Genomic DNA, 15375 nt, shown 5'->3' on the forward strand with positions numbered 1-15375 from the left:
AAACCAGCAGTCCTATGTTAGACTGCTGACCTTCTCTCAAACACATTTACTGCTTCCCTTCTGTTGGATGGGAAAGCTTCCTTCAGCAAACTCCTCTACAGATGCCATTATAGGTGACTTCAAAGATCCTTGTCAAAGTTTCTTGTTCTGGTTCTTCCCAACTGACATACATTCCACACAAGGATTAAAGGGTATCATCCAGCTGGCATGATAATTAGAAAATATGTTTTATCATGTATATGTGCCCCACAATTCCAGGCGATTCCTGAGCCACTGGGGTGTGTTTCTTGGTGAAGTCCACAGCTTGAGAGAGGAACTTCTTTCTGTTTTGTTTCCTCTCTGTTCTCTTTAGGTAGAAGGTAATTATGGAGTACAGCAGGCCTGTGGTTAACAGGTGCTTCATAACCTATCAGATCTGAGTACAGCCATGTTTATAAGAAAAACGGAGAATTTCCCTTGAGCTTAGTTTAGGTCTCTCAAATGCAGCAAATCTGGCTCTGTTAAAATCTGGAGTCATGGACTTCAGCATTTTGTATGGTAAACAGTAATGTTGCTTTGATTTTTCCCAAGCTCTAGTTTGACTCTAGTAGAATGGTTTTCTTAAATTATTTTTATATGAAATATAATTACATAGCTTTTGTGGTTATGAATGCTAATGTAATATAGTGAGAAGCTTTAGATAACAGGTCTTCCTTTCCTTCCAAGACTTGGACTATGAGTGTACTTGGTAAGTACTGGAGTGGACCAGCTGCCTGAGTGAGAGGCTGAGGCCCTAAATGCACAGCTTTCAAGAAAACACACAAAAGAGATGTGTCTTAATTTTCAGTGTAATTATGTAAAATGTCTGAGCTGCAGTTCTGGATGCTTCTGTTTCTCCTGTACTTGGGGGGACTGTGATCTAGAGTGTGTGTTCTCCATGGCTGCAGGCACGGGCATGACTGTCCAGAGGCTGTGATTGTGTAATATTTATTACAGCATTCTGCTGCTGTGTCCAGACGTTGCCTTGCATCACCCTGTGTGGATCATCTCTTTTAATGTGAGCTGATGAGTCAAAAGTTGGAATATTAAAGGAAGGCATTGCATTGCTGCTTATAAATCCATAAATATAACTTTACTCAGATTAAGTTTAGTATTTGTTGGGTGGATTTTGGCTTTTTTTTTTCATCTTCAGTAAATAATGGTAGTCTTGCTCTCTTAAAACAGATGTCTTTTTAGGTGAGCCCCTTGATTTGTTTAGAAGTGGGTTTGTTGTACCTCCATAGAGGCTGTGGTTGGCTGACACTGGAAGAGCAAGAGGTTGGAGGAAGCTCTGGTGTGGTGCATTACAAATTGAGTTGATCATGGTTTCCTAGGAATGAGAAAGGTAGAATTGGCTTGTTTTGGTGTTATAGTCAAGGCTAATTGTAACCTCTCAAGTTTTTGGTCTGCCTAAGGATTAAATGGCTCATTGGAGGAGAGGTTTCCCTATCAACTCATATATTGCAACCCAGCTGAAGGAGCCCGTGTCTCACATGTTCTCAGTTAGTACCTGTTTGATTTCGTGTGGAGGTGCAGGAGACAGTGCCTTGGCATCTTCTCTGTAGTTCTGTGGATGTTAGTTATGAAGTGTGTTGCACTTTGTGAAGCTGGGTGCCTGGTGGGTAGGCTGTAGGATTTGGAGCTAGAAATTCTTGACTAACAGTGTTATCTTATGGTTGATTCAGTCTCTTAATGGTATTATTGTTTGTTCCTCCTAATGTTGAAGTTGTTAATGTTCTTACTTAGAGTTATTCCCATTGTAACATTATGCATCGGTGATCAATGTAATGACCAGGGAAGTGCACAGGTATCTGTACATCTGACATTTATTTTATTTGATTTCAAACTTGAAACCTGTTAATCTAGCTAGGTGAATATGCATATATATATATATAACTCCTCATTTTGGATCTGTAAGCTTCTTTGTGGTTTATGGCACAGGTATTGCTGAGAAATACAAAAGTAGATGTTAAAGTGTCAGAGCATCAGTTCCTAGAGTTCTGCTGTGGAGGTTTACATTCAAATGTTGCAGTGAGGTAAATCTGGCTAATTCTTTGCTCTGAGCAAAGATGCAAAGAGCTGGTGATTAATCCCTTTTTTTTTCTTTGATGAGGGATATAAGTATGTTTGCCACTGCATGGGCACAATGAACACAGCCATGGTAACCTTTCTCAACATGTGAGAGGATGTCCAAGTAGTTTAGGTATTGTGGGAATCTGTATTCAGATAATTTTGCCTCCTATACCTTGCAGTAACTGCCTTTAATTGATCTATTTGCTAGTGCTTGGATGTCCTAATACCAGAATGCAGAAGGAATTACTGGTGAACATATTACTGCTGTCCACTACAGGAATTCCTTCACAGTTCATAATAACATTATTATGGGAATTAAGTAGCTGGAGGTTGATTTTCTTCTTTCTGTCAGTGGCTTTATTGAAAAAAAACTGTAGGAGAGCATTACAGTTGTGTGATATTTTATTCTCAGTTATAATCTCATAATTTTCTTCTGTTTACTGATGCAGCAAAACATTTTCAGGCAGTTAATAGAGCTTTATTCCTCTCCCTTACCTAGATACTGAGTGGCTAATTTAAATTACAATATTGATAAAGATCTCATTTGCCTTCACTATTATTTATTTAGCAGGACTTAATTTCCAGACAGACGTAATCTTTGCTTGCTTGAATTCACAAAGAAGTAAGAATTACGCACAGAAAAATCATAAATGTGCCATCAGAAAAATAACAATATTCTTATCCATTTGTATGAAATTCTGACGATCAAAATGATGGAAAAAAGCAAAGTGCTGTTATTGTGTCTGTCAGTCCTTCTCTGTATGATACCTGTTGAGCTGTAGTATGGGAGCCCAGTTACAACATCCACTTCCTGCAAAGACACATTGGGCAGAGCACAATGAAAAGATTGACAATGGAATGGTTATTTGTTAAATATGAACCAGCAGTTGCTAGTCCAAGAGGGAGGAAAGAGAAAAGGAGCTAGAGCATTTTCTGCAGTAAGAGCAAAGTCGTGTGTAAGTAACAGCTCAGGTGTTTAGCATGTCTAAGCTGCACTCGGCCTCACTCCCAAATTGTCGTGATGGATAAGCACAGAACTGACCTTTGGATTTCATCTTCCACCTCCTCTCTCCTCATGCCCAGGTTTCTGTAATAAATTTCTTATTTAACAAGAATGTAACTTTTTTTCCAAAATGCTTCAGAGTTCTGACCTTTCCTACCACAATTCCTTCTTTTCGTAATAAGAAATTTCAGATGTTGACACTTTCCTCTGAAAAAAGCAGGGAGTTGCTTAGTGAATCAGAGGAGCTGATGTTTTTGGAGTTCTGACCAAAAAGTTTTAACTGAAATGTTGCTATTTGATGGATGCTTGTCCTGTGGAAGGGAGCTAGGTAATTCTTACAAGTGGTCAGCTGCTTGACTAACAAAGTGTTGATGGAACTAGAAGCCACCTATTTTTTTGGTGGATTTTAGGTGATTTTTCAAGAGCCTGGGTTAGGAGGCTGATTTTACTATCTTTGTACTCTTTAAAAATGTTTGGTTTAAAGTCTTGCTCTTTGATAGGGGATAATTTTGCTTATTCTGTGCTTCCCATTCTGTTGAACTTCATGAACTTAAAAACTCAAGTTTTAGAAAACTCAAGTTTACAACTCAAGAAAGGGTTTTTGAGGCAACTTTCTTTTCCGTTATCAGCATTTAGGTCTGAAAAATATTTTAAAATTAAGTAATGTCTGTCTGGGAGCTTTGTGGTAGTGTTTTAGTTGAAGGCACTTTTTCATTCTGTGCTTTTATTCTTAGCTGTGAAAAGGGCTGAATGGTGCTTCTGATAATCAAAACTCTCCATGAGCTTCTTGCTTTGGAGCAGTGACATTTGTTGTTCTGTCTCTCCAGTTCAGGGCCCTTGCTATTTCACTCTGCAAAATCAGCTTTTCCAAAGGAAGTTTTTTTCTCTGGCAGAGTCAGGGTTCCAAAAATGCTGACTCTGTGATGAAACAGCAGTAGAAATAATATAAAATTTCCCCTCCCTCATTCCTTTAGATGTTTTTCTTTCTACTAAAGTCCTATATCAATATAATCCAGGGTTCTGAAGTGGAAGGTGTTTATCTGGATTGGGTGTGGGGAGTGATTGGTGAGTAGAGAAACTTTTTGTTCTATTTTCATGTGGAAAGACTTACATTCTTTTATTTTGCTCTTAGAAGTATGCCACTGAATTGAGATATTTTCAGTCCATCAAAAAGTTACAATAGTGGCTCTCAAGTCTCTGTATTTAAAGGTCTGGCTTTTCCAAGTTTTCTTGAGGATAGTTTGATTCTTAGGAGTGCAAGTCTGCCTGTAGCCATGTGCATGTTACGATGAAATAATAGAAAATAATATATAAGGAAGATATTTGTCCCATTGAGGGACTTGTTACTTTTTCACAAAAAAGAAGATAAAAATCCAACTGTGCAAATGATACTTCTTACTATCTGCAAAAATAAGTCAGATTTTAGTTTTCTGTTTGTGGCTATACTGTTATTAACAGATGCTGTCAATGGGAATTGCTTCCTGGTTTTACAACAGTGAAATGAAGTCTCTCAATCTCTTTTCCCCTGTATATAGATACATACAGTATATAGGGTAAAGTTATTTAAATAACTAGACTGACAGTAACTTCTTTGGAAAAACCAGTATGTGTCATTTGTACAGGTAAATGGGCAGTTAAGGGTTTAGGGAGGAGTGCTCTATCATAGTCAGGATATGATCCATAGTTGTCTGATGGACATAGGCTCCAGGAGTCTGGGGATATCTGAAAGTCCATGAATCAAAGAATTCAAGTTCTTGGTCATTTGAAACTGTTCAGCTTCTTTATCAAATATGTGCCATTTTTTCTGAATAATGTAATATAGCTCTGAAGTAGTTGAACCAGTTTGTTTTATACAAATGTTACTGTGTGCAGTCTCAGGCAGCGACATTAAGATCATGCAGAAGTTTGCTGTTATGTTCTCTGAAAGGTTCTTTAATGAGGCTTTTTGAACTAGTGGTTCCTACATAGAGTGATGCAGCTTCATTCCTTAGATGTGCTGGTTAAACTCTACCATTCTCTGCAAGCTACTTTAATGTCCTTCATTCATAAAATTTTCATTTGTCTGACTGACTAATCTGTCCTTTCTCTTCCCTAATAGCGTCTCAGTGCTTGTATTTAGTTTTTTCTTTTGTTTTTAAGTGGCCTCCAGCTAAATAGGAGGCTACTTTAAAGAGAATTGTTACTTTAAGTGAAGAGCCCTGAGCTGACTTCTGTTGCATCACTTGCATTTTTATTGAAGGCCAATGTCTATGCCACTGAAGAAGGAGAGTAAATAAGATAAGATGGAAGCATTGCTCTCCAGTTCATCTCATCATCTTTTTAGTTTAGTTTAGTTTAGTATACTCTGTTACACATGTTTATGTGGATTTTTTATTTTCCTCCCACAAGTTTTGGGGGTAGCTGACAGTGTGTAGGGTGGGCTCCTTGAACCAATATCCCTAAAGTTGGTGAATTTGCTCTGTAGATATCTGAATGTGTAAAATGTGGATCAGAAAACTACAACATGTTTCTGTGTTTTTATTTCTGGTATTACAGTATCAGGAAAGAATTTGGGAGTACTATTTTTAAATTGGCCTTAAACAGAAACTAAAGGAAACAGCACAGATTCCAGCCTTCGATGAAGCAACAGGAAGGGAAGCAATGAAAACCATAAACCATGCTGAGTAACATTTCCTCTCTTCTGCTACACCCCCCCCACCCCCCAAGGGTGACAAAGTCTTTATTGAGCCTGACAGGATTCCTAATAAAAGCTGCATTCAATCTGTATAAGGAGCCTGCTGAATCACTGAGGAGCGAGTAATGGCATTGGGCTGGAGGGAACCTCCCACTTAGAGCTTACACAGCTTGTGCTCTGTGCTCCAAGAATCACCTCTGTTTGCTGTACTGAAATCTAGGCACTTTAAATAACAGCTTTAATACAGACACTGTCCAAAAGGCTGTTAAAATCCTTGTCCTGAAACCAAATGAGTGCTTGGTTGTGCTGGAGTTTGTTTCCAGCCTTGTTTCTGCTCAGAGTACTGAAAAGGGTGAAGAAGCTAAGCAGCACACAAACAGGAAGGTACCTTTCAACCATGCAGCTTCCTTCCCTGGAGTATTTTGTACCTGATGGTCTTTTTGAATTCCATTGGAATTTGGGAAGCTGTTGCCATATGGTTTAACTGTTGGTTCAAAGGCAGAAATGTATATTTATTTTAAAGTATATTCTCAGTCACATGACTGGATTTCTGACATATCTTCAGAAAATATTAATATTTTGTTTGCTCTGAAAATATAAATTTGCATCCTGCCAACTGCCTTAGCTTGGAAAAGGAACGGGTGCAAAATCCCATCAGTCATCCTTTGTGCTTTTGTAGAAGCGGGTTCTTGTGTGTGACCCAGGGAATCCTGGGTGGCTCGGCAGCCTGCGTGGGCTGGCTGTGGGGAGCCCTGAGTGAGCCAAGCATATGTTCTTGCAAGAGGAATTTACTGTGTTTGGGGTGGTTTGAGAGACAGGTTTTGTGCAGCTCTTTGGGACAGGTTTGCATGTGAGAGCAATCTGTCTGGAGCTTGCTGACACAGCTGGTTTTGCATGCAGCTTTGAAGTGCTGCTGCTGTGCTGCAGGTTTCTGCTCATTCCTTATTCCCTGAGCAAAACTCCAGACTGACTGAATAACACTTGCCAGTCTGCTTTCTTTGGGACCCCTTGTTTCAGGTTCAGGGTGGATCTAGGGTACTAGGAGGCCCAGACTCGCTGGGATTTGGGAGCATCCCTGGGTGCAGTGAGCAGCTGTCCCGTGGCCAGTGCCGGGGCTGGATGCAGCTGCTGCGGAACTGGGCTGGCTCTGCCTGCTGCATCAGGGACAGAACACGACAGGCAGTGCTGAGAGGAGTCCCTGGGGATTTATCGCTTCCTCAGCATCCCTAATACCTGATTGCAATTACTGAGGTTGTCTCTGTGTGAGATTAATCAGAATTTGCAACTATGAGGTCATTTCAGAACAATTTATTTTCCTTAGAAATAGACCAGATTTCCTGTTTAGTGTTTCATAATAATAGTAATAATAATATGTTACTAGAACACCTGGCTGGGGTCACATAAAGTGAAGCATTAGTCTTTTGTTTTGTAGTTTTGAGGGGCAACATTGCTTTTGATGCATTCATTCCATCCTTGTTTCAGAGCTGCCTTTTTTTTTTGTGTTTTCATTTTTTACTGGTTTTTTTTTGGGGGGGAGGTTAAGTGTTTTTTTTTTGTTTTTGGTTTTTTTTTGTGTTTTTTTTGTTTGTTTGTTTGGTTTTTTTTTTTTTTGTTTTTTTTTTGTTTTTTTTTTTTTTGGTTTACTGCTTTTACCCCCTTTTACCTCCTGCTTTTAACTCCGCAGGAAGGTTTGTCTTGGACCTTGTTGTGGACTTAAAGCGTCTGGATGCAGGTTATGTGAATTACAGTTGTGCTTGCTGGAGTCCTTGTTGGTTGGGAAACTTTGTGGTCAGAACTCCATGTTCAAGACCACTGTTGTTCCACTGGAGCCTCAGTTCCAAAGATGTAAAGATGCTTCTTGGATTAAAGGCCAGAGATTGGGTGAGAAGAGGATAAAGCAAAAGGAAATAATACGTACTTGCAAATTTTGCTCATCACTGGTGTTACTACACTGTTGGTACTTGTTCAGAAACATCCAGATTTCTGTCATATTTTGAAAAGATGCCAATAATGAAACTTAAGGGTGACCACCACTTCCTCAGCAACTTTGAGTTTGGATTATATTTTTCTGATGATTTTCTGGCTGACTGTACTTACTTCTTTATTTTAAAAGGTTACATCTTAACAATGAAGAAACTAGTATTTCACCATCCTTGCAAAAAAAAAAAAAAATAGGAGTGAATTATTTTCAAAGAAATGTATTGGGATAAATAGGTGATGGTGGTAGTTAGCTGGTGGCTTTACTTTTGTATAGTGAGTTTTTAGTTGATGCTTCTTTTATTTTCCCCTCTTATAGTATCTCTGAGAGTTAACATCTGGCAGGGAAAATGAGAAGTGGTCTGGGTATTCAGGTGGCTCACTTCTAACTATATTGGGATGAGGATGTTACCATAAAAGAATATGTATTTATATAACATGGTATTGTTACTAAAGTCTGTGTTTTTATACCACCTTTGGTTGAGCAGCTGGTTAAGCTTTTTGCTGGAAGCCTGTGTGTGCTGGAGCTGATAAAAAGTGGTGCTGAAGGAAGCTGAGGCTGCTGGTGACCACACTTCTGTGATAACAGCGCCATCCGCAGAGCTGTCCCTTGGTTTCTGCACTGCTGCTGAAGCCCACGCTGTTTCATACAGTCTATTCTGTCATGAGAAGAATTTGAAGACACAGATGTCCTCTGCTTTTTTTTTTTTTTAACACATCTGCTGTGAGAACTGGAGGCAAGGAATGATCCATCCCGGGTAGCTTGGTGCAGGATCACTGCGGTCGCAGTGTTCATGTTTCTTCTCCATGGTATAGAAAATCTCCATTCTCACAGGATTAACAACTGCCTGATTACTCTTTGCACAGTTTCCCACGTTCCCTTGAGTTGCTGGAGCTGCAGTTTTTGCTAGTTGAATAGATAATGCGAGTTACTTTCTCTGTACATAACCTTAGTCAAGGTTGTTTTCTGTCAAAGATTGAAGAATCTGTTGTGGGCATGGTACTTGCAGGTAGAGCCTGTGCTTCAGTTTCAACTATTGTTTCAGCTGATTAAAAGCTCTGAATAAAAAGATTGCAAAATAAATTCATACTGACCTTGTTCTTTAGCTTAGAGCATGTGAAGAAATTGTGTTTCATGAATAGTTGTGTCTTGGTTGGATTTTGACAGAAAAAAGTAAGTAAAGAGATTATAAGGAAGGATATGGAAAGGGGCTGTAAAATTCTGGCAAATATTTTGTGTTCTGCTGATATCATGCTGAATATTGCCCTTTGGCATCACTTTTCCTAGTGCGTATCAGAAAGTATTTGTGAAAATTATCTCTACCCTTTGTACTGAGATTATGTGCTTGTCCAGTGTTTAGAACTGCTGTGGTGAAATAAATGTTTTTAAAAATAAAACGGAAAGTCATACTAGAAACTATTTTAAACTTTGCGTTAGAAATGCTTTCAGCTGTCTTGGAGGAGGATTTTTGGGAGCGTGGTGCAGTTGGACTTCAGCCTCTGTCCACGAGGTGGCCACAGCCCCTGCCCATGTCTGGGCACGCTCGGATTAATTGATGTTCCCTGCCAGCAAAAATACAGAAGAGACTCTAAATATAGTATGTGAAAGGTAATTTCAGTGCTATTTTAAGCACTTAGTCTGAAATGAGTTGGAAGTATGAAGAAAAATTCATGAGCTATGACTGATTTTCATAGGTAATGCTAATTTAAATTTTATTGTGAAAAACTGGGATACGTGCACCACATGTACTATACCATCCTGTGTTAGCATCTGAAGTGGCATGTGAGGGAGAGGAGGAATTCTACCTTATTGCCTCTATTTAAACAAGCAAAAAAGGCTTTCTATCAAGACATGGAAAACAGATTGGATGGGTACCTTCCAGGTACTGGCAGAAAGAGGCACCTCACAGCCCTCCCCAGGAGATTGCTGAGTTAGTTCTTCTGCTTGGTGGCACCCAGCATCACCTTCTCTGCAGGGCTAGGAGAGGGGCTTGCTTTAAAAGTCAGGTATTTTTAGGGAAAGCATTAGAGATCCTGATTTAAAACCTGTAGAAACTGCTGTGCAAGTAACCAATGTGTTTAGCTTGTTGATGCATCACCTGGCTGGGTAGTGAATTACATTTATCATGTAGTTTGTTATTTATCATCATTAGAGCAGTAGTAATGGGCAGTGTAAGTTGAATGCCTTCTGCTGGGTGAGGGAATAGGAACCTTTGCCTTCCCTGTGCTGTGCTCAGCTGTTCCCTCTGCTGCTCCTCTCCACAGATGAGGTTGGAGTTGGGGGTTGCTTTCCAGACATGTATTCTTTTCAGCAAATGTTTATCTCTTAAATTTACCAACTGTTTGTTCACCAGGCTCTTCAGTGCAAAAGTACAGCACTCCTGTGTGCTGCAGGTGGAGTGCAGGAGTCAGTCCGGGCTGAGGGAACTTGCAAAGGGGCTGCACTCTGGGGAATTGTAGAGAATTATTTACAAGTCAGGATGTGGTCATTTTTCATATGCAGAAGTTAAAAACTTTGTGATTAAAAGGGGAACATAGGTCTTGTTCTGTTTACAGTTTTCTGTAATTCATAACTACAGAACTGCTTATCTAAAATGTTGTCAAGATATTCTGTTACATCTTAGTCCAGGTTATGTAAAAAACTACTGGAAAATGTAGGAAAACCTATATAGACACAATGAGTTATGAGGACTTAAAAAATTCCGCTTTAATTTTAATACCAAATACTGATTCTCTCCTGCTGCCCAACTTTCACAGGAGTTGTGAGGATCCCTCTTTTGGCCTGGGAGTCAGATATTATTAACTATTAAGCCACTGTATGGTCAGAGTATATAGTTGCTGCATTTCTGTGCCTGATGCATTTAGGTGGAGAAGTTGAGGCAGTTCCCTGCTCAGAAACAGGAAAAGTTCAATAATGGAGCTGTTGGTTATGTGAAATGACCCTTTGGCTGCCAGGTGCCCACCTCTGACAGGCTGTGGTGTGTTTGCAGTCTATTCGTAGCTAGTGCTCCTGGATGGTTTCTCTAACAAAAACTTGTTTGTGGCAGATGATTAAAATGAGATTGGACTGTGTGAATTGAGTGCTTTGTAATGTGTTACAAATTCAGGCCTTCTGTTTAATTTTAATGGGGTTTGGTAGTGACATTTAAAAAGAAAAAAATCAGGGTTTTATTGGTTTTACATGGTCTGCAATTATGTCTGACCTTTCATTTGATACAACAGTCCATATCAGTTATACTGCTAAACATGGACTATGAAGCCAAAGAACTTTTCTGAAGTAAATCCATTGTAAATTCTGAGGCCAGCATTCATATTGATTTATCTTACGTAAACACTGGATAAATGCAGCACTTGAAAATTCAGAACATACCTTCCAAGGCCAAGCTGGAGGGACTGCCCTGTGCTGTATAATGATTTTGTTGTGTGTGTATTTGGCTCTAACAGCCCACCTGTTCAGGACAGTAAATTAAAGGATGAATGGCCCTAGTGAGCTGTTCCCTGCCATGTGGTCTGCACCATCAGCACAGATATTTTTGTGACTGAAGAGGATTCTGTCTGGTGAGAGGTTTAAACAGCTGTATCTCCTAATTACAGCTTCTATGTAAAGTTCAGTTTATAAAGCAAAAAAATGTTAGTGTTTTAATACTTTTGTTTCTGTGGTTGCTAGTGAATGACACTGGTGTGATACTGACTAGTGGTAGTAGGAGTGAAAGACCTCAAAAGCTTTATTGTTTTCATCTTTGCCAAAGAGTATTTTGGAATACTTTCTCATGTTCCCTCCAGACATGGACTGGGCTGAGCAAGAGGCAGTAGGATGGTGTAGTTTGTAGTGGTCCTGCCAGCTAGGTCTGAGGTGGACATGAAAGAGTTTTCCTCCTCCAAATATAACCCCTTTGCTATGAAAAGGTACTCTAGTGGTTCTCTGTACCCTGTCAAGTGGCTCAGGTTTTTCACTGGTTCTGAAAAATTCCTTCTTTAAAGAGATCTTAGAAACTTTCAGCAATTTTTGACCTTGGGTGAACAGGCCTGCTCTATTTGTCTTATTCCATGTGTTGCTTGCTGCTTGTATCCATTCACATGAATAATATTTTCAGAAATATTTTTAGTAAATATTTTTTTTCAGGTCAGTGTTTATGCATCAGTTGCACTTCACTTTTTTCACTGCCACAGCTCAAGAGTAGACAGGGTTCTTCAAGTCTGTGTGTGTCCTGACCTATCTATTAGTCTGGGCTTTGTATAATTCTGTGTAACTTAGTGCAGAAACTGAAAAGTAACACCAAGTGATTAGATGTGAATGAGATTGCTTATGTGGTTTTTGGTTTTTTTTTTTTAGGACTTGAATACTATCTATTCTTTCCTTCATGGGCTGGACATACTATCACATTTCAGGGAGCATCAGCTAAGGTGAAGTACTCTGCAGTTTGTGTTTTTTAGCACAATTATATCTATGACATTCTGTGGAGATAAGCAGAGCTTTTGTCTGCCTGCAGTTTGAGGTGGCAGAGAATTGGCCAAATCCATTGCTGAGTTAAGTCACTGCCATAATGTGGCCCAGAATCTAAACTAAATAGCTCTTCTGAGAGGGAGGCAAAGCTTACTCCCATTTGCCTACAAGGGACTATGTAGACAGTGCCCTGTCTTAACTCTGATTACAAAAGCTTTTTAATGCTTCAGACATTCTGATGGTCTCAGAATCCATAAAATGGAAGGCCAACAAAGCACAAAAAGTGCTTTAGAAGTATATTAGTTCCTTCAGTTCTGTTGCTAATTCCAGTGTGTGGGAGTGATTTAAACACTTGGAAAACATGCTATATATTATCTATTTGGATAATGAAGAACACCGTAATAATTTGAATTTTCCAGTTAAGCACATCCTTTGTTTGGAACACAAAAAAAAAAAAAAATTTGAGGTCTTAGAGCCTGAAAGTAATTCTACTGAAATGCAGTGATTAATGTCTTATGATCTTTGGGGATTAAAATTGAATTTAAACTTCTCTTTCTCTTCCCTCAGAATAATGTCGTCAAGTGCCCGCTATGAGAGGTACAAGGGCAACCAAGTTCTCTTTTGGTGAGTACATAGCACTTGTTGGAGTTCTTCAGCAGAAATGTGGGCAAACCCAGTGTTTTGCATGTTGCTATATACATGTCATTAGCTTTTCAGTCATTGTCAGTAATTGGTTAAAAGCTTTGGCAGAGGTGGTTGTAGCAGTAGTGCAGTGTTGATGTTTGAGAGGTGCCCGTGACCTTCCAGCCCGGCTCCCAGGGCCAGCAGAGGGGTGTGTGTGTGTCACTGACACCAGGTGACAAGGCAGGCAGTGTCCCCTCTGCAGTCTGGTGGCACTCAACTCAGTAGGTGGCACTGTATCCCTGGTGCTGGCACTGCTGCTCGGAGCAGCCTGTACTGGGGTGGGCTGGAGCTCAAACACCATCACTTCACATTGCAAAAATTGGTATTTTAGCTTATGGCTCTCTAGATTCTTCCTGGGAGGCAAATACGCTTTTATTTCCCTCATATTTTAGCATTGTTTATGGCATATTTATCGTCTCATAGCTAGTTTTAGCTTTCTGTATAAGGCACAGCTTCCAGCACATCTGAGTCTAAATGAGATGCCACCTGCTAGTTGGTGTGGTGGGTGTGTGTGACACACACCTGCTGCAGGAGCAGGTCAATATCTGTGTGTGGGGTTGTGTGCTGTCCTGTATTTATAGCCTTTGTGTATACTTTCACTGGAATAAAATGTTTTTACTTGAAATTCCATTTTAATAAAGTAAATTTTTAAGCTGAGTTAAATATCAAAATGTAATGTATAAGAAACATTCCTTATTTGAATCTTTAAATAAAAATCCTGGTCCACTTGGAGTTCCCAGGTTCTTATATTGAACTGATAGAATGATAAATCATTCTTTTACTACAATAATATTTTGGATAAGATAATTCTAAGGTGCTATAAGGAGAAGTACATATCAGTGATTTCGTTTCTTACAGCTCGGAAACCATTGCAAGATGCTGGTATATCCTGCTTTCTGGATCTGTGCTCATGAAGGATTCAATGTTTTTGCCACCTTGCAGGTAGGTGAAATAATTGAGTTACTGTTGTTATTTATGGCAAGTTTTTTTTTAATGAACCCTTCCTATATATTTGTGTTACTGTAATTTTTTAAGAATTTTAAAGTAATTTCATAATTTTTTTTCTCAAGTTTGATAGCGAATGAAATGTTCAGCTAATTCAATTTCAATTTTCTCAGACTTTTTCTGCATGTTGAAATGTCTTTGTGTAATATTGCACTCAATCTAGTTTGGCTTTTTGAGTTTATGAGAGAATTTGTAGTCAGCTTATCACCTTGGGTCTCTTTGATTAATTTGTGCTATGTGACTGTTCTTGATAGAGTTGCCTGTCACAAAAACATGACTGCAGCTCACACAGCTTTTGCCATTTGGTCAGAGGCTGTATTTAGTGGCACATATGATTTTTATGTGAAGCAAGAAGGAGCCAGCAGCATCAGCTGTGGAGAGCTTGTGCCAGGAGCCCGTCTGTGTCCCGGGGTTGTGACAGTGAGCACTGACATGATTTCACTGCAGCACTTCATTAGACTTGAGCTGAGCTTGGGCAAGTAATGCCCTGAGTACCCAGAGTAATACTCTGCTTGACCTTGTGCATCACTCATTTTTATTTCACTGTTTCACTTGACTCAGCATGAGCTGACCATGAGTGGATAGACTTAAGGCCAGCTCCAGCTGACATACATTTCTGTATACTTCAATTTCATAGTATTGTACTAGTAAGAACATATAGGACTGAATTTTTCAGCTCAGTTAATTGTAGCCTGGATATCAAACACTTAAAGCTCCTTGAGTGAATGAAGGTCCTTGAGTAAAATTGTCCAGAGGAGCTGTGGCTGCCCCATCTCTGAAAGTGTTCAAAGCCAATTTGGATGAGGCTTGGGGCAGTCTTGTCTAGTGGAAAGTGTCCTTGCCTATGGCTGGGAGGTGGGACAAGATGTGCTTTAAGGTCCCTTTCAACAAAAATCATGCTATGATGAGTCAATTATGTGTTCAGGAGTACCAGATGTGAGGACATGGCATGCTGGTATTTACATAAAAACTCTCTAAAATCATTGTTTTGCAAAACCTGGAGTAATCACTTACAAGCACCATTGCTTGTAAGGTTTCTTGTGCCTTTAAAAAAAGAAAAAAGTCAAAGTAGACCTGTTATAGTTAATTTACAAGATTACAGCTACATTTATTATGGATAATGAGGGTGGTGAAAGGGTCATCTGTCAGATGGAGCTGCTGGCAGGTTACAGCTTATAAAGGGTGGTTCCTGGGGTATTCTGGCTCCTTAGATGGTGAGATCACATGGAAAGGAAGAGAATGGACTCCTGATAGGTGTCTAGGACTCAGCTCACTTCCATTTTGTTTGAAATGCAATCATGTTTGTGCATTAAATAGAAGAGTTTTTTTTTTTCTTCAGTAGAGTGGGATGACCTTCTGTTACTTTCCCTGTTTGGAATATCTTATCTGTGACATTTCTAGTTGAGGGAACTGCAGTCAGCAGACACAGGCTAATTTCATATGAAATAGTGCCTTGGATGAGTTAGTAGTATTCTTTCATAATTGTAATTAGCAGTA

General features: G+C 39.4%; 1 protein-coding gene across 11 annotated transcripts in view; it reads left to right on the forward strand.

Moving 5' to 3' along the window:
* Nucleotides 1-15375, forward strand: part of RAPGEF6 (Rap guanine nucleotide exchange factor 6) — a 126777-nt gene that overhangs the window by 21625 nt on the left and 89777 nt on the right. For all 11 annotated transcript variants that reach the window (XM_085591232.1, XM_085591228.1, XM_085591231.1 and 8 more), the window contains exons 2-4: nt 12079-12149; nt 12757-12813; nt 13732-13815. In XM_085591232.1, the coding sequence (XP_085447358.1) occupies nt 12079-12149; nt 12757-12813; nt 13732-13815 (212 nt within the window). The remainder of the gene's footprint in view (nt 1-12078; nt 12150-12756; nt 12814-13731; nt 13816-15375) is intronic.

This window comes from Lonchura striata, chromosome 13 (assembly GCF_050655825.1).
Source record: "Lonchura striata isolate lonStrDom1 chromosome 13, ASM5065582v1, whole genome shotgun sequence".
NCBI classification, from domain to species: Eukaryota; Metazoa; Chordata; class Aves; order Passeriformes; family Estrildidae; genus Lonchura; species Lonchura striata.